This window comes from Dermacentor albipictus, chromosome 8 (genome assembly GCF_038994185.2).
Source record: "Dermacentor albipictus isolate Rhodes 1998 colony chromosome 8, USDA_Dalb.pri_finalv2, whole genome shotgun sequence".
In the NCBI taxonomy this organism is placed as follows: Eukaryota; Metazoa; Arthropoda; class Arachnida; order Ixodida; family Ixodidae; genus Dermacentor; species Dermacentor albipictus.
In genome coordinates, this window is record NC_091828.1 from 131,480,588 (window position 1) to 131,508,479 (window position 27,892).

Genomic DNA, 27,892 nt, shown 5'->3' on the forward strand with positions numbered 1-27,892 from the left:
CCTCTTGGGCTTGGGGAAAAAACACAGCCCGCTGATAGCATATGCTGCTGTGAGCATCACAGCTAAATTTTGCAGTCATGCGGTGAGCATGGAGCTCACAAGTGGAACACAGTCACCTTTCTGTCAAATCTCTTTTCAACAGAAGCCTGCTCCTCGCTCTTTCCTGGATGCTTTATTTCATAATATAGTGAATTCCCATATGCAGCTGCTATTGGGCAACAGCTGACGTCAAACAAGAAGGGGGTTTTGATCAGTGCGCTTCTTCCTACTGTTACCGTGTATATATTTATTGACGCAGATTAATAAACAGGCCGAAGTAAGCAGAAATGCACTTTCGAATTTCAATAATAATTATGTACTTCTGGAAGGAGCCAACTATCATCTGCTCACGCTCGGCTGTGGCTACCTGCGTAGGAATTAAACTTTGGCCACCGTGCTTATCAGTGTCATAACTGCCGCGTCTCGCTAATTTCGACTAGTTTTGAACATTTAACTAGCCTCGAACCACGCAAAACTTTAGGTCGGGCCACACATACGCTTGCCAGCACATGCCCACTTCTGGTTGCTCCTTGGCCAGTATTGCTCATGGCAGCAGCACTTTAACACCTTTAATACGCTTCAGCTCATAACGTGGCTCTACTGCTGGCAAAGCTGACTTTAGGGAGCCTGCAAGAACTGCAACTGTGCCAAGACACGCTTATCAGGACTGATGATTGCATATTCCCGCCATTTTGGGGCGTGGCCAAGAGCAGGGTTTTATAGACCTAACTGCGAATTTACATTTATCATTTATTGTCTTTCTAGCAACCTGCAAGAGCAAATTTGCCTCTTCACTACTTAATTTACATGACTGCCGCGTTCAAACGCAATGCAAGATGTGGGAACATTACAGAATGTCGACTTATCAAATGGGAACATAATGCATAGGCATGGCTGCTGGATATGTGACATAGAAGTCGATGAGCTTTAGGTTGAGACCACGAAAATACGATGTAGCAGCCAGGAAAACGCAGCAGCAAGGAATGTATGAACAGGGTTCCACTGTACATTAGGGTAACAGCTAGAAGCTGCTCACTATCATTGGTTGCAATGCTACCCTTGAGGCAAACCTTTATTGTGATAGCTTTTGTGCTAGTATGCTCAATTTTGCTAAGAGCTTTTCTAAATTGATGTGCTGCGCAAGTCTAGGTGACAAATTTGACCACACAAACACTCATAAAAGTGATCATAAGACCAAATTGCCATTGTTTCTAACAAAAAGAAGCATGGATGTCAACGAGCCCCACTGCCCATAAGTACACAAGTGACTGGAAAATTTTACAACTGCCATGAAAAAACTGCCAAGTTCAAATCTGCTTATAGCTAGCAGAACTGCTTACTCTGGTCGTTTTGAAGAAATACCGACAGTCTGTGTCTCATTTCTTTAAAAGTGGTAAAGCAACATTAAGGACATGAACGAAAGGAAGGCACACACAGGCGCAGCTTTGTCTTTTTTGCTTATGTGTGTTCTTAATTGGGCAATTATTCAGTCAAGCTGGTGGGGATTTCACTTCATCCTTTTGTCTATGCTCTTCACACTGCTTTATCATTCTTAATATTGAACCACCCAGCCCTAGCTTCTATCCTGACAATTTCTTCAATTAACTTTTTCCCTTTACATGGATAGCTGTTGGCTCGTTAATTATAGCATGAAGCCTCAATCCCTCAAGAGTGCAACAAATATTTAATTACATTGCATTTTATTGGGATAAATTTAAAATGTACGTCAAGTGTAACATGACTTCTTGCTTGAAGCAGGACTCTTTTTCTTACATCATAAAAATGAAAGCGATGCTGCTCAGGTGGCTTGCATTGTCAGCTTCGCGGATGATTGTATTATTTTTTAACACATTGTATCCCCCAGAGATCACATTGAATTGCAACATGCACTGAATGTTATTGACGACTGGTGTCAAAAATGGGGCATGCAACTAAATACTCAGAAAACAGTACTACTTCGTATCACCAGAAAACTAAATCCGAGCCAGTTCTGTTATACCCTTAGAAACAATAGTATCTCGATTGCAGGCAAATATAAGTACTTAGGTGTCACCCTCACAAGCAACTTAACTTGGTCAACCCACATTTCTGATATCTGCACATCTGCACTACGTAAGTTATGGTTCCTTAAAAGAAAGCTGAAATTCGCACCCTCGCAAACAAAGCTTTTAGCTTATAATACGTGTGTTCGTTCTAAGCTTGAGTATGATTCTATCATTTGGGATCCCTATTTAAAGAAAGATATCATGCAACTTGAACGTATTAACAGAAATGCTGTTAGGTTTATATTTGGCAAATATCGTAGACTTGATTCCCCATCCAACCTAACGCAATTAAACTGTATTTCTACGCTGGAAGCCCGCAGAAAATTTAGTTGCCTTTCATTTCTTTATAATTTTATGTTTGGTAACATAAAAGTAGATCTGTCTGACAGTATAAAACCCTTAACAACACGACGCACACGCCATGGCCATGAATTTGCACTAACCCCAATCTTTGCCCGATCAAAAGCTTTCAAATTCAATTATTTTCCAAGAACTGTGGAAGAATGGAATTCTTTGCCGTCTGATATTTTTGGTTCCAATAATTTTCTCGCTGAGTTGGAGTGTTACCTTCTCTCTTAAGCTTTATTTTTCTTTTTTTTTTCTTTTTGCTTTTCTTCTTTCTTGCTTGCTTTTTTGTTGTCTATTGCTTTGCACATTCACGTTGGATGTAACCCACACCTGCTTGGGCCACCACATTGGCCTGCAGTATTTTGAAATAAATAAAATAAATAAACATGTGAACCGCTGGCATGTGAGCACATAAGTTTGAGGCCTGTGCGCCTCTGTTGGTTGCGTGGCCAGCTGCGCAACACTCGGGGACTGGGGATAATACTGGTGTCACACGGTCACTATCAATTATGATTGGGTCCGATTCGGGTTGAGCTCAATTCAGATCAAGTGCTGCTACACAGTCATTTTCTATCGCAATCTTGCTTGATCCAGATGCAAAAATTGCAGTTTGTGCATCGCCACTATGCTTCTTGGTCGCGATCATTGGCTGACAACCATGCAGTTATAAGAGTTGCAGACGATTAGCAAACAATAGTAGCCTTATGCACAGTGAGAAACGAAATGGTATATTCAGGAAGACAAAAAATAGTTTTTACATATTTGCAGCATATTAGACAAATTTGATAAATGGTTTGGACCGACTAATGACATCTGTTGCGCTTGAGCTTACCTGAACTTGATCCAGATCGTTGTAGGAGTAGGAGTAGGATCGGTGTAGGAGTGATCATTGCCGATCATGATTAAGAAATTCAATCCAGATTTGGCTTGATCATGACAAAAAGTGGCCGTGTGACACCAGTATGAAATATGTTATGTCGATCATGTGTTTGATCTGTGCTGCTTCAAGCTACAGACAAGAAACAGCAAAGCTACGATACCTACACGTGGTATGACAAACCACTGATGTGCGGGTCAGTCAGCCGGGGGCCACACTGTGACCATGTTTCTGAAAGCTGGGTACTTGTCACAGCATTGGCCATTGTTAATGTTAAAGGCGTCCTGAACCACCCCTCAGGCTTGGTGAAAAGGCACAGTCCATAGATAGCATACACTGCTTCACGTGAGCTTCTCAGCCAAGTTTTGCAGTCGTGCGCGGCAGGTTAACTTGCAAGTGGAGCGCAAAGTCACCTATCCCTCAAACACTCTCTTTTCAGCAGAAGCCTGCTCCTCACTCTTTTCTGGACGCTTTATTTCATAATATAATGGTTTCCCATAAACGGCTGCTGTTGGCCAACAGCTGACGCCAGTCAAGAAGGAGGTTTGGATCAGTGTGCTCCTTCCTACTGTTACTGTCTATGTTTATTAACGAAGTTTAATAAACAGGCTGAAGTAAGTGAAAATCTGCTTTCGAATTTCGATAATAATTATGTACTTCCAGAAGAAACTGCCCATCGTCTGCTCACACTCGGCCGCGGCTGAGCCAGAGAAAGAAGACAGAGTGGGCATGCATGATCTTGGCTGTACTTTGCACCAGCCCTGTGGCTTCCTCCTGGACCTGTTTTCACTCTGTAAATCTTTCGTAACATCTTTGGTGGAAGTGCGGGGTAAATCCCAGATGATCCTGGATGACCTAGCTCTACTGACTGTGTGACGGAGTAGACGCTTGGTCGGTTTACAACCACAAGCAGCGGGGGTGGCCTATTTCGGAGAAGGCAAGGACGACCCCACTGGCGTCGAATCAGACAATCATGCTGAGCAGACCGGCTACTGGACACCGCTGCGAGAGCCACAAGCCTTTTCGGGAAGGTGAACAAAGACGTCGACGACTGGCTGAAGCACTACAAAAGAGTGAGTCGCCACAACCCGTGGAGGACTGCAAAGCTGCTCAATAGCCTGTTTTTTTTTTTTTTTTTCTCACTGGCACCGCACTCCTCTGGTGTGAAAACTATGGGAACGTGTTGACAAGTTGGAACAATCTTGTAAAGGAATTCACAAAGTGCTTCGAGCACCCGATCTCTAAGAAAAAGGAGGCTGAGCAGATGCTTTACCAAAGAGCTCAGTTACCTGACAAAACTTTTACAACCTACATAGAGGCTGTTATGAAACTATGCGGAATCATCAGCGCCACCATGCCCAAAGAAGACAAAGTACAATATCTACTTAAAGGAATCACTGAAGATGTTTATAATATCCTTATAATGAAGGAAAATCCTAGTACTCCATCTGACCTGAAGAAACACTGCTGGGCATTTGAAGCACTGAAAATGAGAAGGATTGGACCAAAGTTTGGTCGCTTGGACAATGTCACCACTATTACAAGTGTGTCCATCTCGGCCCATGACGACATCTCCTCGGTGATACGGCAAGTGGTTAAAGAAGAGTTCGCACACCTTAAAGTTGTGGGTGATGCTCATGTGTGCCATCAGTGTGCATTTGATGATAGCCGTCATGTGCCACCGGCCACCTGGGCACATCAGAATTACTGAGAGCTTCGCAGGGCCTGTGCCAATCATCTGGAAAGCAGCAACTTGCGATTGCAACCAACAAGTCTTGGTGCCTTCAAGACGCACCACAATCCGCGGGCTCTTCCCTACTACAACCAGCAATGCGAGTTCGTTTTCACTCATGACACCCACGTCACCTGTGTCACCCGTGACAAGCCACAACTCCTGCATTTGCTACAGCTGTGGTTTGCCTGGTCACATTGCTAGGTATTGCCACCGCGGCCAGCAGCGTGCTTCACGGTTTAATGCCTATGCTCCCCATGTGCCCGCTGATGAGGCCTGGCCATTTCCCAGTTCCTTGCAATGGCTGCAGCAGGGATGCATGAACCGCAGTGACTCCCCTGTCTCCAAGCACAGCCTCACTTTACCACTGACATGACAACGGCACTCTCCGTCACCTCGTCGTCATTCGTTGTCACCACCGCCACTGAGAAACTAGCTGGTGCAACCGACAGGGGTGAGGCCGCAATACACAAGACCCCCTTGTGCAAGAACGTTTAAAAACAAAGTGTGTGTTTCAGTGGACAATGTGAGTACTTTTGCTTTAATTGATAATGGGGCTACTGTTTCTGTTATGAGCCTGTCTTTCAAAAATCGTCTTGGATGAAAAGTTATGTTTTCTTAGGATCGGAATGCTACTTTTTGCAGAGTTGGCGAGGATATGTTTCACCCACTTGAGGTTTGTTCAGTTCTATGACAGTAGCAGACCAGACATTTCGGAGCGAATTTACTGTGCTTGTACATGCAATGCATCACATTATTTTAGGAATTGATTTCTTACGTGAATGGGGGGCAACTTTGGATCATGGCAGTGGCACAATTTCTCTTCGCTGTGACGTGCAACTTTTGATGATGATAATGCCAGTGATCCCGCAGATGTTCTCTCTGTGTCGCAAGATGTACATTTTCCCCCTCAGACTGCACTGTTTGTACCTGTGAACACTTCTTGCCCTTATACAAGTTCCTCCTGTGGCCTAGCCGAGCCTTATTATAACATGGCGCTCAAACAAAATGTGGTAGTCCCTCATTCTCTCGTTGTCACCACTGATGGTTGTACTTGTTTGTGGATAGTGAACATGTCAACCCAATACATAACTTTGCCACTAGGACTTAAACTGGCAAGCTTTGACAAACAAACCATTGTCAGCGTCAGAATGGTTGAAATGTCAACTGCTGGAAAGAAATCCAACTTTCAGCCATTATTATTCTGCTGACTTTTAAGCGCATGATTAACAAGTTGTTGTCTTCTAGTGAGCAGTGTCTGCTTTAAGGAGTGCTCACTCGCTATGCCACAGTGTTTGATTTTGCTCAAGGCCAACGAGCGTCCCATACGCCACTGGCATCTCGTATGCAACACCACATCCATACAGGGCAAGCAACGCCAATTTGTCAGAAGCCTTATCACATTTCACCTTCAGAGAGAAAAGTCATTGTCAAGTAGGTCGAAATGTTAAGGAAGATAATGGTCCAGGAATCATGTAGCCCCTAGGCTGCTCCTGTGATCCTACTCAAGAAATAAGGCAACTCATGGCAATTCTGTGTGTACTATCACTGCCTAAACACCGTCACAAAGAAAGACGTGTACCTCTTACCACTAATAGACGCTGTCGACTGTTTCCACTCCGTGTTCTGTTTGTCTTCTGTTGATTTACAATCACGCTATTGGCAAATTCCAGTGCACCCCTCAGACAAGAAGACAGCCTTTGTAACACCCGATGGCCTCCTTGAGTTCAACGTTATACCCTTCGGCTTGTGCATTGCTTCAGTAACATTTGAGTGATTTATGGATACCGTGCTCTGTGGGCTCAAATGAGAAATTTGCATGTGCTATTTAGATGAGGTCATTATATACGGCCGGACATTTCACGAACACATTCAGTGCCTGTTGGTCGTTCTTGACTATCCAGCAAGCTGGTCTTATTTTAAACTCCAAAAACCATAATTTCAGTGAGCATCAAGACCTCGTATCAGGTTTTCTGGTCCACAGAGACGGCACAAGAGCAGACCCCAAAAAGAGAACAGCGGTTTGCGACTTCTAACGGCCACAGATGGTGAAAAGACCTGCGAAGTTTTTGGGCCTTTGCTCATATATTCAGCGGTTTATCTAGAATTTCGCACAGCTCGCCTCTCCCCTCATGTCTCTCCTTCACAAAGGCAACTCATGCTTATGGACTGCTGACTGTGAGTCTGTGCTTCAACAGCAGAAATTTCTTTTTACTTCTGGACCGGTTCTGTAGCATTTTGCTCTGGAGGCTTCAACTGAGCTCTATACTGATGCCAGCAGTGTTGGTGCTGTGCTTGTTCACATCTGCGGTGGTCGCCAGCATGCCATTGTCTATGCAAGTCGGACACTTACAAAAGTGGAGAGAAACTACACTGTTACTGAACTTGAGTGTCTAGCACTAGCCTTCACCATTCAGAATTTCTGTCCATATCTGCACGGTCGCGCATTCATGATAGTGACTGACCATCATTCACTATGTTGGCTTGTTGGGCTGTGCGACCCGTCTGGCCGGTCGGGCCGCTGGGTGTTGCACCTTCAAGAGTACAGCTTTTCCATCACCTACAAGAGTGGACGACGTCACACAGATGCTGATTGTCTATCCTGCCTTCCTTCGCCGTATACTAAGACTGATGATGATGATTTTGATGAATATCTAGTTTCCATCTCCGAGTTTCCAGACCTCAGTACCTTTGAGAACGAGCAACATTGCAACCCTACCTTGAAATCCCTATGGGCAGCTGCACATGAATGAGCGGGAACAGCACCATTTACTTTTCGTAATGGTTTGCTGTATTACTTGGATAATGGTCCTCCATTGCTTCTCGTTATGCCCAAAAACCTGTGTCCTGCTGTCCTTCGTTCCATGCATGACGATATCATGTCTGGGAACCTTGGCTTTGTACACACACAACACCGACTTCACCAGAGATTTTTCTGGCTCAAGCTCTCGAAAACAACGAAACAGTATGTCGCCAGCTGTACTGTTTGCCAGAGCCACAAGCGAATGACGACGACTTCAGCTGGCTATTTGCAACCAGTTAGGCCACTGACATTGCCCTTTGAAAAAATGGGCATCGACTTGCTCAGCCCACTTCCAAAGAAAGACATCAGCTGGCTACTGCTGGATTATAGTATGCGTCAAATAACTCGCTACACGGAAACGGCGGCACTTCCATCTGCCACTGCAGCAGATGTCTCTTCCTTTATGTTGCATCACGTCGTACTACGTCACGGCGCTCCATGGATTGTCATCAGTGACTGTGGGCGGCAATTCGCCGCCGACTTTGTTGAAGATGTTGAAGAACTTTTATGGTCTTGTGGTTCTGCATATTGTCATTCCACTCCTTACCACTCGCAAACCAATGGCCTCACGGAATGGACGAATCGAACTCTTACCAACATGCTATCAATGTATCTCGCCACTGACCACAAAACTTGGGACGCCGTCTTACATTTTGTAACATACACGTGCAGTACTGTCAAGCATGAAGTTACTGTATACGCGCCTTTCTTTTTGCTGTACGCACACACTCCCCAGAGCTTTTTCGACGCTATTCTGCCTTTATCGTGTCAAGAAGATAGTTCAATCAGCCAAACTCTGTGTCGTGCTGAAGAAGCACATCGACTGGCGCTATTAGGGCGTTGTCCTCACAAGGCCACAGCAAGTCTCGCTATGATGCCTGGCATGTCCCCGTCAGCTTTACTCCTAGTGACTATGTTTGGTCATGAACACCTGTTCTCAAGAAGGGATTGTACCGCAAGTTTCTCGTCATTCTATTATTACCATTCATTATGCTCACTCGCTTGAGTGATGTGAACTATGTTGTCGTCAAAGTGACTGCAAGTAATCGGCGTTCACGTGCGACGCAAGTTGTTCACATGGCCAGACTCAAACACTGCTATCACAGGTCCCTTTAGCTTGCTCAGCGAGCTTCGTCTGCCCTCAAAGAAAATGTTGCAGCACTGCGTGACTGAGCCACAGAAAGAAGTAGAGTGGGGCGCGTCAGCTCAGCTGTACGCCGCACTGGCTGGTTATTCTCTGTGACTTTCTCGTGGGTTATGTTTCATAGTGTAAATAAACATCTTTAGTAACAATATCAAGAATAAGGCAGCAGCTGGCTTTGGCTATACTAAACCAATGGCAATAATATACGTAGGTGATACAGTAGCTCTAATCATAGCATATATTACAGCGAAGATGCTAGCCTCTCGGTGGTCGGCATCTTAAATGCATAAGCATTTCTATGCCTACCCAACAAGAATTCTGGCCGTCCGTCACGTAAGACGAATGCAATAGACAGATTTAGTTGGGTCTCCGCAACCACCCATGTACGCATTGCGCGAGTCGTGCGTACATAGAGAAGTGCGCGCGCACGAAGCGGCAATAGTTGGCAGGACGCAAAAGTTGAGAAGGGGATTGCTGACTTGCACGTGCAGGAGCCAGTAGTGTGCTAGGCAGCGCCACCATATGCCACCTTCTGAAATTGTGTAGCCAACAGCCTCCACGAAGTCAAGCCACATCATCATCATCAGCCTGGCTACGCCCACTGCAGGGCAAAGGCCGCTCCCATATTTCTCCAACTACCCCAGTCATGTGCTAATCGTGGTCATGTTGTCCCTGCAAACTTCTTAATCTCATCCGCCCACCTAACTTTCTGCCGCCCCCTGCTACGCTTCCCTTCCTTTGGAATCCACTCCGTAACCCTTAATGACCATCGGTTATTTTCCCTCTTCATTGCATGTCCTACCCATGCCCATTTCATTTTCTTGATTTCAACTAAGATGTCATTAACTCGCATTTGTTCCCTCACCCAATCTTCTCTTTTCTTATCCCTTAACGTTACACCCATCATTCTTCTTTCCATAGCTCGTTGTGTCATCCTCAATTTGGACGTGGCTACTATATGTCGGTCAAGCTGGTGAAGGACAAAATCAATCCGCTCCACGTAGCACTGTCAGACAAGCGTAGGAGCGCAAGCATCCACTCAAGCCCTGTTGTGCACAAAGCAAGCGCTGCGAATATGCACTACACTTTCATGTAGAGCTGTGGTTCGCCATGTAGCATAGATACCATCGCTGCGGGGTGCCGTGATAAGTTCACTGGCTAAATGCACTGCGGCTTGCTGAAGACAGCCTCGTTTGGCTTACGTTTGGTGCATCGTAGGTGCGAAAATTGGAAGTAGTGGCATCTATGTGAACATCCAAAATCGAATTTGAACTGCACGCCACGATGACTTTCAGTAGGCGAAGCATTATGGGCATGCCCCGCTCTACCATTGCCTTCACAGTGCAAGGCATTGAAGAAGGAGTGGAAGCACCGTGAGGGGCGTGTTTGATTGCCAATGACCTTCTGGCTTCTGCTTAATGCATTGAAGCACTTTTCGCAGCAAGGTATTTCTGGAATAGCCTATTTTACCTTCAAATGCATTTCACCACTTCGATAAAAGGCAGTCCAGGGCCCCCAAATGCTATGAAATTAAACTTTTTCTAAATTGGTTTTAAATGAATAGCTCATGCTTTTGAAGAAATCTTGGCGAAGTTGCTGGGCTGGCGATCATGTGATTTTTTTATTAACATACTTTATCTAGCATGTTTGCAGATGGCAGGGGCACTTGATGGTTAGTGGATATGATGCATACTGCAGACCATGACTCAAGATATTTAGCAGGTCACAGTCACCGCCAAGTCTTGAAGGTCATGCCTGGCTGCTGCGCTGGTTTTAAATGTTCTGGGTTGTACATCATTTCCGGAGAGCATTAAAAGGACACTGAATATAAAAATGATTTGACCTGTGTTAGTGAATGACCTTTCCACATTACGAAAATACTCACTCTTACCTCAAGAAGACACTTGATATGCTAAATGATGGGAAAAGAAAAGATGGGTGGCAATGCTGTCTTGAAATTGCTGCACCAGCTCTTCGTGACATTATGAATTGGGATGCCATCTGCACGGGCCTAGTTAACTTTCTGTCTATAAAATCGGACTGTGTCGTAGTCTAAAAGAGCCAAAGGCTAAACATAGAAAGTTTGAAGACCTTTTACTGAACCACAACGATCAAAGAGCGAACAAAATGCTTTGCAATTCATGACATCACAATGACATATCAGCCCTGTGTTTCGAGTACTGCTATTTCTCGTTAATTCTGCAGAATTCGTCAATGTTGCCTGCTATGTTCTTATGAATTAGGAATCCTACCCTGTATTGCTTCTTATCAGGGAGACCTCTATAGCAGAGGACATGGTCGTTATTTAGCAATGTGTAAGCCTCACCAGTTCTAATCTCACTAAGGCCGATGATATCCCAAACAATGTCCGATAATTCCTCAATGAGTCCCGTTAAGCTAGCCTCACTCGAGAGAGTTCGTGTGTTAAACATTTCAAGGGTCAGTTTCCGTTGGCAGCCTGTCCGGACACAGAGATTCTTTGCACCCTCTGCTGCGTTACAGGTCTGACCGCCACCGTGGTCAGGTGCTCCGCAGCTGCTGGGAACTGAGGGCCATTGGTTAATTGTAGATATCATCAGGGAGGTTGTGGCTGAATAGTGCACCAGGGAGGCCAATTTCTGTTGTGGTGAGGGAGTGTCCTTGTTCAAGCTTAGTGAGCCTCCCTAATTTGGTTGTACCTGGATTAGTATAGCCCCACTCACTCTCGGTATCTTTTGCCGGAGTCAGGCATCACTCAAAGCGTGGAGATGTAGTGTAGATGTAGTCAGAGCTTGACTTGAAGCTTGCCACTATCATTGAAAAGAAGGGTGTACGCTCATGAGGAGGAAATTTACAGAAGAAGAAAGATGGGTTGGAGCGCATACGTCAGACATTGTCAGATCTTGACTTGAAGCTTACCACTATCATTGAAAAGAAAGGTATACAATCAGTGTCCTACTGGTGCTAACATGGTGCAGAAACTTGGAGATTGATAAAGAAGCTCTAAAACAAGTGAAGGACCGTACAAAGAGCGATAGAACAAAGAATGTTAGGCGTTAAGAGACAGGAAGAGAGTGGTATGGATCAGAAGAGCAAACCAATATTGTAATTGACATTAAGAGAAAAGAATGGAGCTGGGCAGTCCCTTTAGTATGTAGGTTAGATAACTGGTGTAGCACTTGGGTTACAGAATGGGTGCCAAGGGAAACGCAGTCAAGGTGGTAGGGTGATGAAATGAGGAAATTCGCTGGTGCTGGTTGGTGTCGGATGGCACAGGACAGGGGTAATCAGAGATCGCAGGGAGAGGCCTTCGTCCTGCAGTGGACATAAAATAGGGTGGTGATGACGACGACGACGAAAAATATTCTTAAATTTTTACTGCTGAGCGGAAACCCACATCACAAGTGTTCCTCAAGAAAACTGAAAGGCGGGCTAGTGGGTTTGACTTCATTGTGGAAAGTTTTGTGCACACAAAACGAAGACAACAAGAAAAGGACACAAAGACCAGCGTAGTCTTTGCGCTTGCACTGTTCCTCATAGACAGCCACCCGATGCACTAGCAGGCTGCGTGCTAAATGTGCTGGGTATGTGCTGCTTTTCAATGAATGCCCTTCACGCCAACACTTTAGCTAACTGCACCATGAATGCACTGGGTGTGTGCCGCTCTTCAATGAGCCTCTCACCAACTTGGGTCACTGAGTATGTGCCACTGAGTGTAAGGCAAGTGACGGAACAAACAATTCTCAGCGTTCGCAGGCGCAGACACGCCACGATTCTTGTCTCAAAGGCCACGTGCGGATTTCTTGGTAGTGCCACTAGATGTCTCAGTGGGAACAGGAAGAAACATTAGTGAGGAGCCTGGTTTCCTGATTAAATGTTTCTCAGCGTTAACATGCACTGGCTTTGCGGCAGGCAGTGGCGCTAGATGGTGCCGAGCATTATTAGGAAAGTGCGAAAGAGGAGTCCTGCTGCAGTACACGCCTCATACGTAACTCATTTTGACAGTGGCAATACATTGTGTTGCTATATTGACTCGAAAGCGTCAAATGGCCCATTGAGCGAAAAAGCTGGTGGCATCTGTAGCAGTGAAACGGCACCTAACTTCCCATTGGCTGCCATGCCACATCACGAGCGCACCTCGCGCGCTCGTGACGCTGGCTTGCACTTGCTGGCTCTGGCTGCACGTACTGCTATGGAGCCTGAAGCATCCACATCGGCGGCTGCCGCAAACTTGGCAGTAGCAAAACATCAGTGGCATGTGGCGTTGGCACTGCAGGCTGCTGCTTCTTGCTGGCTTGGGCTGCACATACTGTTATGGAGCCTGAAGCATCTACAATGTGTGGGGGTTCCACTCCGCGTGCGGCTAGGGCTGAAAGCGAGCTCCGGATCTAGCCCCACACAGTCACTTTATGGTACTCCCCAACCCATAGCGCAGGAATCATGGCTACGTTGGGTTTGAACGAATAAGGCAACCAGCGGCATCAATTGTAACAGCGTTTTTTGGTACCAGCAATAAAGAACACTGGCAGAGGGACGTGCTCTCTTTAATAGTAATAACTAGGCTTGTCTCATTGCCTGGGTGGGTCAGGCTAGAATATCACTCACAGGTTGTGGCAGGTGATCTTGTCCCGGTGGTGTAGGTGTCCGGCGTCCAAGAGAGAGAGTCTCCACCAGTGGCGCGCTTTTATACCTTTTTACCTTTTGCGAGCGGAGGTCCTCCTCGCCCACCGGATATGTTTCCTTTCCCGCCAGCCGGATGGGGGGAGAGGGGTACGGGCATCATGAACGGAGAAAGAGGGCACGTAGTGCCTCTCTCCCTTGTTTACGCTGGCTTGATGCATCCGCCACGTGCGAACGTGACGAAGCGAGTACGTGGGAAGAAATGGGAGCAGGTACTCCCCACAATTGGCAGTGGCTACAGCCTTGGCAGTAGCGAAATATCGGTGGCACGTGGCGTTGGCACCGCAGGCTGCTGCTGCTAGCTGGGTTGGGCTGCATGTACCGCTATGGAGCCTGAAGCATCTTCATTGGTAGCGGCAACCTTGGCCATAGCAAAACATCCGTAACATGTGGCGTTGACACTGCAGGCTGCTGCCACTTGCTGGCTTGGGCTGCACGTACCGCTATGGAGTTCAAAGCATCTACAGGCCGCTGCAACCTTGGCAGTAGTGAAACGTGACCGTCCATGCTAGTACACTGCAGATAAAGTAAGAGAGCGGGAGAATGCAGCAAAACGAGTGAAGACGCAGGCAACGAAATCCACCATCGTTGTCAACTCTCCCAATACACGGTGGGCAGAACGAGCATTAATGCAAACATTACTCGCAGCATGAAACTCGGACTGCTCCACGGCGTTCAATTGGACATCAAGCTTTCGCGTTCAGAACTCATGAGAAGTGCTTAGATGTCCTCGGATTTTTTTTTATTCAGTGCTAATGCATTACCATCAGCAGTCATAGTGAGGCGGATTCTGCTGTAATTTTTTTATTTTCGGTATAAAAAACATCTATTTTCATGACCTTTTGATGATTCTTTCACTCATATTTCAAGCATAACATTTTGCACAAAGCCTTATGTGTTTCTTTGCCCTCTCGGACTGGGTCTTCTACACATTTCAAAATGTCATTCCAGTTGGCCTTTGAGTATTTTTTTCATGCTTCTTGGGGCACATCTGTATGCTCTACCCCTGCTGGTGTTTTTCTAGGGGATCAGCTGAAGCCGGCACAGGAGGCGGACTATAAGCGGGTCTTCTCGAGGATGAGCAGTGAAGTGCCACTTGTGTGCATCTGTGGCAACCACGACATTGGCAATCAGCCGACACCTGCCAGTGTTGGCGCCTACAAGAACAGCTTTGGCGATGACTACTTTGCCTTCTGGTGTGGTGGCGTAATGTGCATTGTCCTCAACTCACAGTTCTATGAGGACCCATCCCTGGTGAGTACCTTCCGTGAGATTTGTTGAGTTCCTGATTTAATAAAAATTAAGGTACAATACAATATTACAATTGGCAGTACAGTCAAACCCACTTGTAACACTATTGAAGTGCAACTCTCGAGAAGTTCCACCAAGCTGGTATGCAGCCTCATTGTCTGGCAGGCAGACTTGCAAGCACCATTATCTAAGCATTATATTTAGTAACAATCAATAGAAAGTCAACAAAACTATAATGGCGGGGAGGCCAGCACCCCTCCCCACCACCTTCCTCCATCCGGCTGCTGATTGTGTTTACTTGCTTGACTGTTTAACTCGGCTTCCTGCGCACTCTGATCACGTGTAACAAGCTGTGGCTTCCTGCGTGCAAGAATGGCACTGCCATAACAACTGCACAGAGAGGTCATGGCCGGTAAGCAACATGCGAGCTCCACCAGTGCATCGCTCTTGCAGCCCCAGAAAGCGCCTTCTAAAGAATGCAATAAGGTTGCCACGGCAGCCTGTCAACTTGAAAATCTAGAAAAAATGCTAGGGCGAGATCACCACAAGCATCTCGCCACGTACTTCTCCCTGGCTTGCACGAGAGAACTGTATCGGGCGGTGCCGCAGGCAAGACATGACCAGAGGCTCCAAGCAAGGGGAGCGGAAAAGCGTGCCCGTTTATTCAACAGCCGTGTATATATACACTAAGTGGGAGAGGGTGTGTTCCCTCACCACAATGTGTCATGGGCGATACCGATATCTGTCACGTCACACGTGCCATAGATGCGAAGCCAGCGCTGCGCCAGATACGATACATCCCCTTTTCTTTCAAAGGAGCAAAAAAAAAAAAAAAAACCACAGGAAAGAACATTAGTAGAAATGAATATTGAGAACGCGATTTAGGGAACTTGCACAAAGCTTCGATTATAAGTAAGTCTCTGTGGGGGCCTTCGCTCTCGGGTTGCCCTTCTGAACGCAGGTTCTTGGTTCTGTTGCAAGCATGCAGGAGCGTTGGATGAGGCGGGAATGTGGCCAGTTGTGGCCGGTGACTCGGCGACAGTGTTACTGCTGCATGGTGAAGGTCTTCCGTCAGCCCCTTGGCGGAGGTCTTCCTCAGAGTCACAAAGGCCTCTTTGTCGAAAAGCTTCTCTTGTAGGCAGCAGATGTCGCCGATTGCGCCGCAGGAATTTGCCATCCTCAGTGATTATGTTATACGACCGGGGATATGTCGCAGCTTGAACGACTTGACCTTTGGTGGCCCACTCCCCTTCTCTGATGCGTACCGTGTCTCGGGGGTTGAGTGGTGGTAGTCGTCGGCTGCAACGGTCGGTCTGACGATGCTTCTGTACGCTGCGACCTGGGCAGGGCCGGACGTCGGGCAACGTTGTCCGTAGTCGTCTTCCTTGAAGTACTTCGCCAGGTGATGGTCCGGATTCCATTGGAGTAGATCTGTAGGCAAGAAGACCAAGCCAAAAATCGTGATTCATTTGAGTGCTTTTCTTTAAAATCCTCTTAACTACTTGCACGCCTTTTTCCGCCAGACCGTTGGACTGGGGGTACCGAGGGCTGGAAGTGGTGTGGATGAAGTCGTACCTTCGGGCAAACGCAGCAAAAGCGTGGCTAGAAAATTGTGGGCCATTATCCGAACAAACTTCAACTGGTATGCCGTATCTAGCAAAAATTGCACTTGTTGCTTCAATGACCGTCTTCGCGGTAGTATCTTTTAGCAGCTCTACTTCAGGAAAGTTTGATAATGCGTCGTAGACGCACAGGTATGACCGTCCACCATGCTCAAAAATATCGATGCCGACACGATGCCACGGTTTATCAGGTACTGGGCGCAACTGTAACGGCTCTTGGGGCTGTCTGTACGCGTACGTTTTGCATGCAGAACACGCCTGTGCGAAAGTTTCTATGTCACGGTTTATTCCTGGCCAGAAGACAAGATCCCTTTACCGTGATTTGCATTTATTGATGCCCAGATGACCTTGATGAATGCGTTCCAAAGTTTCTTTCCTCATCGTAGCCGGAATTACAACTTTGCACCCTTTTAAGAGGACTCCGTTCACGTGAGAAAGCTCTCCTTCAAAAGATTTCCAGTGGCCTTGGAGTGCTTTTCCTGCCGCCAAGTCCACAAGAACTTGCTTTAATTCTTCATCCCGACTAGTTTCCGTAGCCAACCTCTTCCAGGTGTTATCGGTGACAAGTGAAGAAACAACACTTACTGCGTGCACTTCAGTGTCGTCGTTGATGACGTCGTTTCCCGTGATGGGTCCGGTTGTTGCACGTGACAGCATGTCAGCGAGAAGCAGTTGCTTCCCTGGTGTGAACTGAAGTTTTACGTCATAGCGAAGAAGGCGCAGGAAAAAACGCTGCAACCTCGGGGGCATGTCGCCAATGGCCTTCTGCGAGATGGCGATCAAGGGATGGTGATCAGTTTCTAGAATAAACGGCCGACCGTAGACAAAATGGTTAAACTTCTCGCATCCATATGCCAACGCCAGGGCCTCCTTTTCAATTTGCGAGTAACGTTGTTCGCACTCTGTAAGTGCCCGCGAGGCATACGCGACTGGCTTCCATGTATCCTGGTGGCACTGCAATAGCGCTGCGCCGATTCCGTTTTGCGATGCATCACATGACACCTTTGTTGCTTTTGTTCGATCGAACACGGCTAGTAAAGGCGCTCTACTTAAACTTTCGCAAAGCTGCTTCCACTCTTCAGCGTGATTAGGCGTCCAGTCAAACGCAGTATTCTGCTTTATAAGATTTCTGAGGAGCGTCGTCCTTTGGGCCAGTGACGGCATAAACTTGCTGAAATAATTCACGGTTCCTAGCATCCTCTGTACTGCGAGCTTGTCGGTCGGCGGTGGAATTTGAATCATTGATTTTGTCAGTGACGGGCTTGGTTTGATGCCTTCCTGGTCAATGACGTCACCAAGAAACTCGATTTTACCGACACCAATGGAACACTTGTTCGGATTAAATGTCAGACCGCCGCGTTCTGCTGCTTGCAGTACCGACTCCAGGCGCCTGTCATGCTCCTGTCTCGACGACCCCCACACCAGTACGTCATCAACGTATACTCTGACCCCAGGAAGGCCTTCAACAATTTCATTTAGCGTTTTCTGAAATACCTCAGGCGCCGATGCTATACCAAGCGGTAAGCGCAGAAATCTGTAGCGCCCGAATGGCGTTGCAAAGGTGCAAATTCGGGAGGTTTCGTTGTCCAACGGAATTTGGTGAAAACCAGAGTTCGCGTCAAGACGGGTGAAAACTGTAGCGCCCGCTAACTCTGCCTCTATGTCTTCTCTTCGCGGCATTGTGTAATGTTCTCTCTTGATGCATTGATTAATCCTCCTGGGGTCGATACATACTCGAATTTTCCCGTCCTTCTTTCTAACAATGACCAATGGGCTTACCCAGTCTGTGGGCTCGGTGACTTTGGTTATGATGCCCGCGCGCTCCATACGTCCCAGTTCTTCTCGCAAGGGTTCCTGTAGGGCCAGCGGCACTCGTCGGGCTGCTTGGACGATTGGCGTGGCGTCGTCACGTAGAACCATTCGATAGACCCTTTCAACGCACCCGGTACCTGTGAACAAGTGGCGAAAGTTTCTTGCGACTTCCTCGGAACTGTTTCGAGATACTGCGTGTATGCGTGACACAAGTCCAAGATTTTCGCTAGCCTGTAAGCCCAGGATGGCCTGATGCCCCTTGGACACCACGAAGAAGTCGAGGACGGCGCAACGGTCACCTAGTGCTAATTCTGCACGAATGACGCCATCATGCTTGATAACCCCTCCGCCATACGAACGTAACACCGCGCTGCTTGGTTTCAGGAGCGGTTTCGGGCGAATTTTGCGGTAGCAACCGAAAGGTAGTAGATTTGCTTGCGCTCCTGTGTCGACCTTGAATTCAAGTGGTACGTTCTTGATTTGGCCGACAACTGTCCAGTCGTGTTGCTTTGGTGCGCAGCTTGACACGTCCAGAATGTCAAAGTTATCTTCACCGCCCTGAAGTTCGCCTATATCGGCAAATCGTCTGCAGCAGATAGCGAAATGGTTGGGGCGTTGACATTTGCGACATGTTTTCCCGAATGCAGGACACCCTCGTGGCGGGTGCATACGTGCGCACTTAGGGCACTTGTAATGCCTGGGCAACTCACTTTGTTTACTTGGGTGTTCCTTACGCATCGCGTCAATGTGGCTTTCGTCTCGTGCCCAAACTTTTTGTTGCGCTGCCGTCGCTTCAGCTGCTTTAGCAGCCTGCTCAGCCTTCACTAAATTCAGCGTAGTGTCCCGCAGCAACCTTTCTCTAAGTTTCTCGTCGTTAGTTCCATAAACAATTTGGTCCCTAATCATTGCGTCCATTTGGGAGCCAAAGTTACATGCTTGTGCCTGGTTCTTTAAGTCTCGCAAGAAAGGTTCGAAAAGCTCACCAGGGGCCTGGACTCGCGTACGGAAAACGTAGCGCTCATGGACTTCGTTCTGCTGAGCCGCACAATATGCATCGAACTTCGCAATGACAGTGGCGTAGTCATTCCTGCTCTCGTCTTCGCCAAAGCTGAACGTGTTGAAGATCTCGATGGCTTCCTCGCCTGCAACGCTCAGCAGAAGTGCTGTCTTGCATGATTCCGTTCGAGGCTTGCCGGTTGGCTGTTCTGACGCGGCGAGGAAAAATTCGAACCTTTGCTTGAATGCCTGCCAGTTCTTGGCAATTTCACCAGCCGAGCTCAGCGGGCCTGGTGGCTTCAGGAAGTCCATGGGGCTGGTCTTGTAGTATAATCTTCGGTTCACCAAGACTGGACGTCGGCGTTGATCCCACTTCTGACACCATGTATCGGGCGGTGCCGCAGGCAAGACATGACCAGAGGCTCCAAGCAAGGGGAGCGGAAAAGCGTGCCCGTTTATTCAACAGCCGTGTATATATACACTAAGTGGGAGAGGGTGTGTTCCCTCACCACAATGTGTCATGGGCGATACCGATATCTGTCACGTCACACGTGCCATAGATGCGAAGCCAGCGCTGCGCCAGATACTATACAAGAACCCCATGTCCGTCAGCCTTGCTTGCTTTACGTGAAGCTTGCCGACATCTTCGTTTTCACGAGGTGGAGGGTCCCTCGTGAAAATGAAGCCCTGAAGGGACTGAATAATTTGCAGGACCTTCTGCAAAGACAACATTGAGGTGCTCTACTACGTCATTGCTGCCATCGTCGGTGTCATTGTCATCGTTGCTATCCGATGCAGGCACATTCGCGACAATCGCCTCATCGGTTAGAAGCACTTCATTTCCAAATCTATAGCTGTGTGCTTTCTTTTCACTGGCAACGTCGTGCATTGCCGATGATCAGCGAGTGCATCATCCATCTTCCCTTCCCGCGGCGAGTCAAACGAGGCTGTGAAACCACGTGGCCAGGAACAACTTTGACGCAACCAGCAAGGATGAGCACGAGCGACTTCATCCATTGGCAGAACTGCACAGAATAAGGGGCGGCCAGGGAGCAATCTGGGAGCAGCGCAGCGCTGTTAACACAGTTGGCACAGTCCATTCATTTTTCGGTGGGTGGCGCAGCATAGAGATATGAGTGCAGCCCATTCGTGTTCATAGGGGTGCAAGGATGATGGGAGAGAGGCGCGCGAGGCTGGCGATGTGGAGAAGGCTAGAAAATGGAAGGCACAGTGGCTGTTGGAGTGGCAGGTGATCGTGCAGCGGCTCAGATATTTTTTTTCTTCTTTCTTTTCAAGGATCTCGTATTTCATTACCTTCTGGCATGGACACCCAGCAGGCAGACTTCATCGTTATAACTGATAATCCAGCATGGGGGCGTTGTAGTAAGCAGGTTATTTCACCATAGAAAACATACAAAGTTGACAGTGCAGCAGCTTCTCATTGTTAAAACCGGTATCATATAACACAATTTATTAGCAAATCAGTTGCAAAGTGGTCTCAATATATAAAGCTATTTTTCAAAATGTTTAATTGTCCCCACAAGATGTTGTAGGAGAGTTCACAACTTTTGCTCTGCAATGTGGTACATATCCCCATTCAGTGCTTCTCCATGTAAGAGTGAAAAGTTTGCCGTCTGCAGAGGAGTTTCATGCTGGGTATAGGGTTGGCAACTCTTGAGAGGATGCAGTTGGGACACGGGGGTAGGGGAGGGGGTACTTGGCGATGACCCAACTTGTCAGTGCCATAGTCTGTACGTGCAACAGTTGCAAAAATGTTTGTAGTTCCACTGTGTCATGATGTACAAGAAAGGTGCAGTAGCTGCCCAGCTAACACAGCTGCCAAAACCGATACAGGTATTGATAACAGTTAGGGCCTGCACTAGAACTGTAACCCCGATGAAAAATGAAAGGGCATTTATATTTCTTACAATACAACAAAAGGCAAAAGAGAGAAATGTTCAAATGCACTGTCAGGCTTCATAAAAAAAGGAAATCAGTTTTTTATTGAAAAAAAAAGAACAGTAGAAAAAAAAGCAAAAGTCGAGACATGGCCATCTCCGACTAGGTTAAGTCGGGACTCAGAACTCAGATGTTGGGGCCGTCCTGCTAAATTTTGGATGATTAGCAACCCTAGCCGGGTATAATGTTTTTGAGAGCAGATGACACTCCACAGCAAGGAACACAGTCCATTCGCACGATTGCGCTCCCAATTATCTGATACCCACCACTTTCCTCCGCTTTGCGGCCAACACATTGTGACACAGGGCATAGGTAGGAGTGCCTAACGAAAGCTTTTGCTTAATCATCATCATCATATTCCTATGCAGGTGCAAGAGCTGGCGCAAGAGCAGGATGTGTGGCTGGACCAGCAGCTGGCTGAAGCCCAGCAGACAAATGCCAAGTATGTGGTAGTCTTCCAGCACATCCCCTGGTTCCTGTGCAGGTTTGACGAGGAGAAGGAGTACTTCAACATCGTGCTGGAACTGAGGCTACGCATGCTCGAGAAGTTCCACCAAGCTGGTACGCAGCCTCATTGTCTGGCAGGCTTGTAAGCACTATTATGGAAGGGTTATTTTTAGTAACAATCAATAGAAGGTCAACAGACATTGCAGCTAAGTAAAGCATAGGGAAAATTGAGTGTTCTTATCATCACCATAATTTTTTCAGAGACAAAGGGCCCGTTTTGGCAGGGCGGCGCCAAGATTTTTTTACTGGGGGTGGGTATGGGGGCATTGACGACAAGTGAGTTCCTTAGGAGGGGGGGCAGGCAGGGAGGCGGGGAGGCGGGGAACTTAGGCGTTGTGTTTTGACTATGTTTATCTGGGCTGCAGGCCTTCCAACACATCAGTGTGAACAAGCTATTCCAGCACCGCAATAAGATATAAATTAAAATTTAGCATGTTTACACAGCAGTGCTTCTGCTAAGAAAATCAAAATTTATATAATACATGGTACAGCATATACGTAAAAAACAGTAATAAATAAAGAAAGAAGAAACAGGCACCCAGCAGCAATAAAGTAACGTCAGTTAACTATATCACAATATAGCTTCAAAAGAGTAATTTCATAACTGGAGATAGAACTTCCACCTCTAAGCAATGTTCATATCAATTCCAACTTTGCTAAAGATGCGCTAGATTACAAAAAAATAATAAAAAATAATATTAATACACCCTTGTGGCACCGGCTAATGATTTCTAAACGTTGGAAATGGGAAAAAGAATAAAAAAAGGGTATATGGGAAGAGAATAACAAAAACAAATGGAAGAGAGGAGAGAACTCAGGGTGGTCTACCAACCGGGAAAACTGGGAAAACCGGGAATTCTCAGGGATTTTGAGCAGTCAGGGAAAACTCGGGGAATTTGTGCCTCTATCAGGAAAAATGAGCTGTAAGTTTATTGAAAGGCTTGAAAGTCGTGGTAATGCTTGCTCGAGTAACAGACAGGAATTGTAATGAATAGTCTTTGACGCCCTATCATTGGCTGGAGGAGTTGCCAGTGTACAGTCAATGACCGACTTTCCGGATTCCCGATAATTTAGATGGCTTCGCGTCACCACCACGTACCCCATAGAGTTAATGTACCAGAACGTCTGAAATTTCGTACGCAAGAACTCTTCGCCCTCCGATTTTCCAAATGTTTTGCCGTGACCGCAGGTCCAAAACGGCATTATTCAAAGCCACCACCACTGCCATTTGGTTCCCTCACTGCCCCGAACCGCTGCTCTCACACGATGATCCGCTGGCAGCCGTAGCCACCACTGCGGCAACGCTAGGCCTAGCTTCTTCGATGTTTGCTATGAAACTTCTGGCCGTTGAGTGCAGCGTTTTTTTATTGAAAGAATTTGCTGCTGTCAGCAATGGTATGGACTTCGCCTTTGTGGTCCTCGCAATTGGCTTAGAAGCTTGGAAAGCACGGTGCGTTGCATAATGCCTGTTACCGAAAGTCAGCTTCGCCTCTGTACAGAAATGTTACTTGGTGAAGCATATGCAAAAGTATTGCAGTGAAGCATAACAAGCGTGGGAAGGGGCTGTATCCACGGGACACAGTATGTATTCCTTAATTATACACGCGTGCACCCGGTATTTGCTGTCACAGCACAAGCACCAATATGTCTAATACGTGTACTGACAGGCCTGCAGAGTGTTTTCGAATGTGCCTGTGGCGGATTGAGCCCTTAAAGGCAGTGAATGACATGCATTTATTTTTCGAACCGGCCGATTTTCGGACGTTTTCACGGCCCCTGGGGAGTTCGAAAAATCGGACGTGGACTTTGAAACTGACGAAGAAGATGCTTCAAATGGTCTGTGTGGCGAATGAGTGGCGGAAAATGGACAAGAACAGTAAGGACCTCTGCATTGAGGAATGAATGGGAAACGAAGCATGCTGCCGCCGTTTTGAAGGAGCTTGAGCTCAAAATACGGAATGTTGGCTGATGCCAAGATGCAGACGTCCTCCCTTATCAAAACCAAAATAAACTCTTTAAAGCAGTGAAACACAACATTGAGGCGATGTGCGCGGGCTGAGAGTATGTCAGGATAGTTGAGGTTGACTTACGAGCTGTTGAAAGAGAATCTCAATTGTGACAAAGTTCGGGCCTCATAACACTGAGCTTGCCATCAGTTGATAGAATTAGTTCATATTTGACAATATTTGCTTCTGTATGCATCTCCTTTTTATTTGTATTTGAGAATGTCTGACTCGGTTTGCAATTTTTTTCGAAAGCTTTTTATTTGCTGTGCATTTTACTAACCCCTCCCTTTTATTCCTTTTTTTGAATAGCATAAACACTACTCCTTAGTATTCAAATTTCATTAAGTTGTCTTTTTAAAATTTTTTTCATGTGCTTACTAGAGAGTGACAGCATTGAGCGATATGGTCTCAGCTCATCTTGACATAAAACATAGTTCTGCATCACTCATGGAATTTTGCAAAGGAACTCAGGGAAAACCTGGAAAACTCAGGGAATTGCAAAAAGAAACTGCAAATAAACTGCAAAAATAAAGCATGCAATAGGCATTTCAGTCAGTGTCACATTTGGCCATACAGTATAGCAGGTTTCACAAATTGAAATAACAGCTTTCCAACTATGCACTGTTCACTACACAAGCTAGGCCACCGACATGGCCTCGGACAGCATCCTATATGGAGTCTCTTTCAAAGCGATGACAGGGACAGAGGAAGGTTTCGTCACAACCACAGACGCCAATACCTGTGCTGTGACAGTACAAGACAAAACATAGCCGAGATTTGTTCGATGGTGAAGCGCTGTCCGAGATTTGTTCGATGGTGAAGCGCTGTTCTGATACCGGTATAGGTATCAGTCCTATGCCCGTGCCGTACAATTTCCCCGTGCGCCACAGAGATACGATGAGGTATCATTATACTGGCATACTAGTGCAGACTTATACGTCAATTCTGTGTGCAGCATCAGACATGTCGACAACGTGCTGAAGATCTATCTTATAGGCTACAGATCGCTTGACTGCAAGCACAGCTGGGTCGCTCAGGCGGTTATTCGTCACCTTGCAGGGGAGATAAGTCTTCAATCTTTGAAGGCATGAAAATGTGTGCTCCCAAGGTGATGAGAATGCCGGTATCATCAGGCGATAACACCTAGCTTGTGCAGTTTGTAGAAGGCTAGTTTATATTCTCCCAAGACAGTCACAAATTTCAGCAGTGTCTCTATCTTGCACTTCCTTTCAGCTTCGATGCGCTGAAGAAGTTTCATTACCAGCTTGCACTCAACTTCAGTACTTTTGATGTCGCATGCATGGTGCTCGGCGAAAGGCTTAAATGTCCATAAAATTCTCACTCTGGGGGTGCAGGGCGCTGACTCCACACAGTACATCATTATTCTCCATTAACCGCCTAGTCAGTTCCACAATCTGGTGGTCCAAAACAAGTAGAAAAACTCCGATTCTAAATATTTCCTTTGAATCTGGAGACTCTTCTTCACTGGACCATCCTTCGCTCAATACATACTGTTCTAAATGAAGTGGAAGGCGCGTAATTATTTGCTTTTTTCTTTGGGATACCCCGTTCTCCTCAGAAATACTGCAGGTTTGCATCCAGACAGTGTCAAATGCGCTCTGCGAATTTCTCATTTCGGAGAACTCGTCAATCACTGTGTGTGCCATGAAGCATGCCTGACTAATATGGCAGTCTCTACTTTGCAATAGGTCCGAAAGAACCTTAAGGTTGCTGAGTACCTTGGTAAATAGGCTTAAATGGAAGAGAAACAAGAAGTTTATTTGCTCAAGCAGACCCCTAGCTTCCATTGCCCACCTGCTTTTGCAGTGATGACTTGCGGACATACGAGGATAGCAGGAAAGCTTTTCATTGCCACTGGGCAAGCCGTTATCTGGCAGGCCCATTGTGTGTTACTGAGACGCTGCAGCTCTATCACTAGCAAAGATAACCTTTTCTGCACGTCTACGTACAGAGTGAATTGCAGATCCACTCGGGAAAACAGAGGCATTCTAAAAGAGAGAGAAAAATCCCTCACCGGTCTTATCACCTTGCAGACATCCACAATGTCTAGATTGAGGCGGTGGTTCACGCAGCGGACGTACACCGCCTGCAGCACTTCCTGCCTGAACAGCGCCTGGACACCCATTGAGGTACCGCTCATGACACTCGCACCATCATAGGTTTGAGCAATGCACAGCTGAGCATCAGTGCCACAGCGATTCAGCGTTTCCCTTGCGTAGCCCAGAAGTGACCTTGCATCTAACTGCTCAGCGTGGCGGAATCCAAGAAACCGCTCAAAGGCAGCCTCGCTGATGTAGTACCTTACTACAACTGATAGTTGTTCCATCTTGCTTAGGTCCTTGGTTTCATCCACAATAAGTCCAAGGAACTTGGAGCTTTTCATCTCTTCCTTTATATATGTTAATGTGATGTGACTGAGAATTTCGAAGATCTGGTCTTGTATCGAATTGTGAACGTACTTTGTGTTCACTGCTCCACCATTCAGTTTCTTTCTGACAATATCATCATATTTGCCAAACAAGTTCAAAAGCTCAACGAAGTTTCCCTTGTTTTCACTTGTGGCACTTTCATCGTGGTCCCTCTGAGCGATTCCCTGAGCGACAGTGATTCGCAAAATATCTGCCGCTCTTGCTGTATAGAGGCGATTTTCCTGCACGTCCCTGGAGTATGCATTGCTGAGATATGTTGCAACTGACTTGCTCTGTTCTCTTGACTTCATCTGCGTGTAGGAAAGCCACGATGTCTGGCAGAACATGTGCGAGTGAGTTTTTGTGCTTTCTGAAACCAGCATGTTTTTCTAGGGCTTTTGTCCAGTTACTGTATCCACCGTTGACAAATGCAGATTACTCATTGGCATCAGTAGAAAACATTCTGCAAGGGGAACAGAAAGCTGCATCAGCCTGCGCGCTGTACTTCAACCAAGGAAATAGGTGGTACCAGTCCGAGTGGAAGCTTGTTCTCAATTTGCCGTACTTCTTGGAAATGGGTTCAGTATTGGCCGTGTGGGTGACTCTGTCGTTAATTTCAAAATGTCCAACTGGCCTGCATGGTCAGCATCCACATCCGAGACAGCAAATTCAGTCACAGAGTCAGGTTCATCTCTTGTTGCACACGATGCGAAAAGCTCGCCGTGCTCACTGTCCATTTGCACCGACGCAGACAGACAAGTGTCGGCAGGAGCAATGTTGTACACAGTCTCTTCAAGTGGAATCAAAACAGAGCACTGAGAAGAATTTTCTTGTTCATGGAGTGTCTCCGAATCTCTCATTGCTGGAGCAGAAAGCTCGGTGGGGATGCATTGTTGCTTGGCCCGCTTGCTTGCAGTAAAAAAAGAGTCGGCAGTGGACCTTTTCCGCGACATCCTGAGGCAACCCAAAGGTCCGGTGACGTTGACCACATGCTGGAGCCTCTTCCGGTGGCGAGATGGGCTGGCGTTTCCTCCCGCAACATGAGCACTGCTTGCGAGCGAGTTAACGAACTGGCTGAAGTGGTTGATGCCACTGCTACAGGGAACTAGAAGGCTAGAAGGGGTCAGTGTAATAAGCAGAACGACTGCGCCACATCGCCAATGGTGCGCCCAGGGGCGATGGTAGCTGCGGCGCTGTCATCTCTCACTACTGAAACTCCTGCTATGTCTCAATATGGCAAAGAGCATTTCTTAGACGTTTACCAGAGGCAAACCACCCCATTCATCACCCGCCTATTCAGAAGTCAACACAGCTTTGACGCCGACCATTGACGGGTCAAGAAAAGACCCTCTACCTGAAAATGACAAGCTGAACTAATGGATGAAAGGGGCCCAAGTCAACAGCTACTGAAGAACACCAACCTTGGATTCCCAGGTTGCTATACGGTCACATAATTCATACCATCAGATGCGGAGTTTGGTGGAATGGTATGAAATCCTAAGCAGGATATTGCGACCGATTCAATGTTTGTGATTGATTGCGATACAGTCATCAGATTCCCTAGTCTAGTCGCCTAAAGAAGACAACGGGATAAAAAGCATACACCTATCGTTCAGAGAGGTTTATGTGTCCTGATGTGAACTCAGATGTTTAATATGCTCCT

At 46.8% G+C, this 27,892-nt stretch overlaps 1 protein-coding gene across 2 annotated transcripts in view; it reads left to right on the plus strand.

Moving 5' to 3' along the window:
* LOC139049173 (serine/threonine-protein phosphatase CPPED1-like) overlaps positions 1 to 27,892 on the plus strand; it is a 50,994-nt gene that overhangs the window by 4,998 nt on the left and 18,104 nt on the right. For both annotated transcript variants that reach the window (XM_070524473.1, XM_070524474.1), the window contains exons 3-4: positions 14,672 to 14,901; positions 21,656 to 21,848. In XM_070524473.1, the coding sequence (XP_070380574.1) occupies positions 14,672 to 14,901; positions 21,656 to 21,848 (423 nt within the window). The remainder of the gene's footprint in view (positions 1 to 14,671; positions 14,902 to 21,655; positions 21,849 to 27,892) is intronic.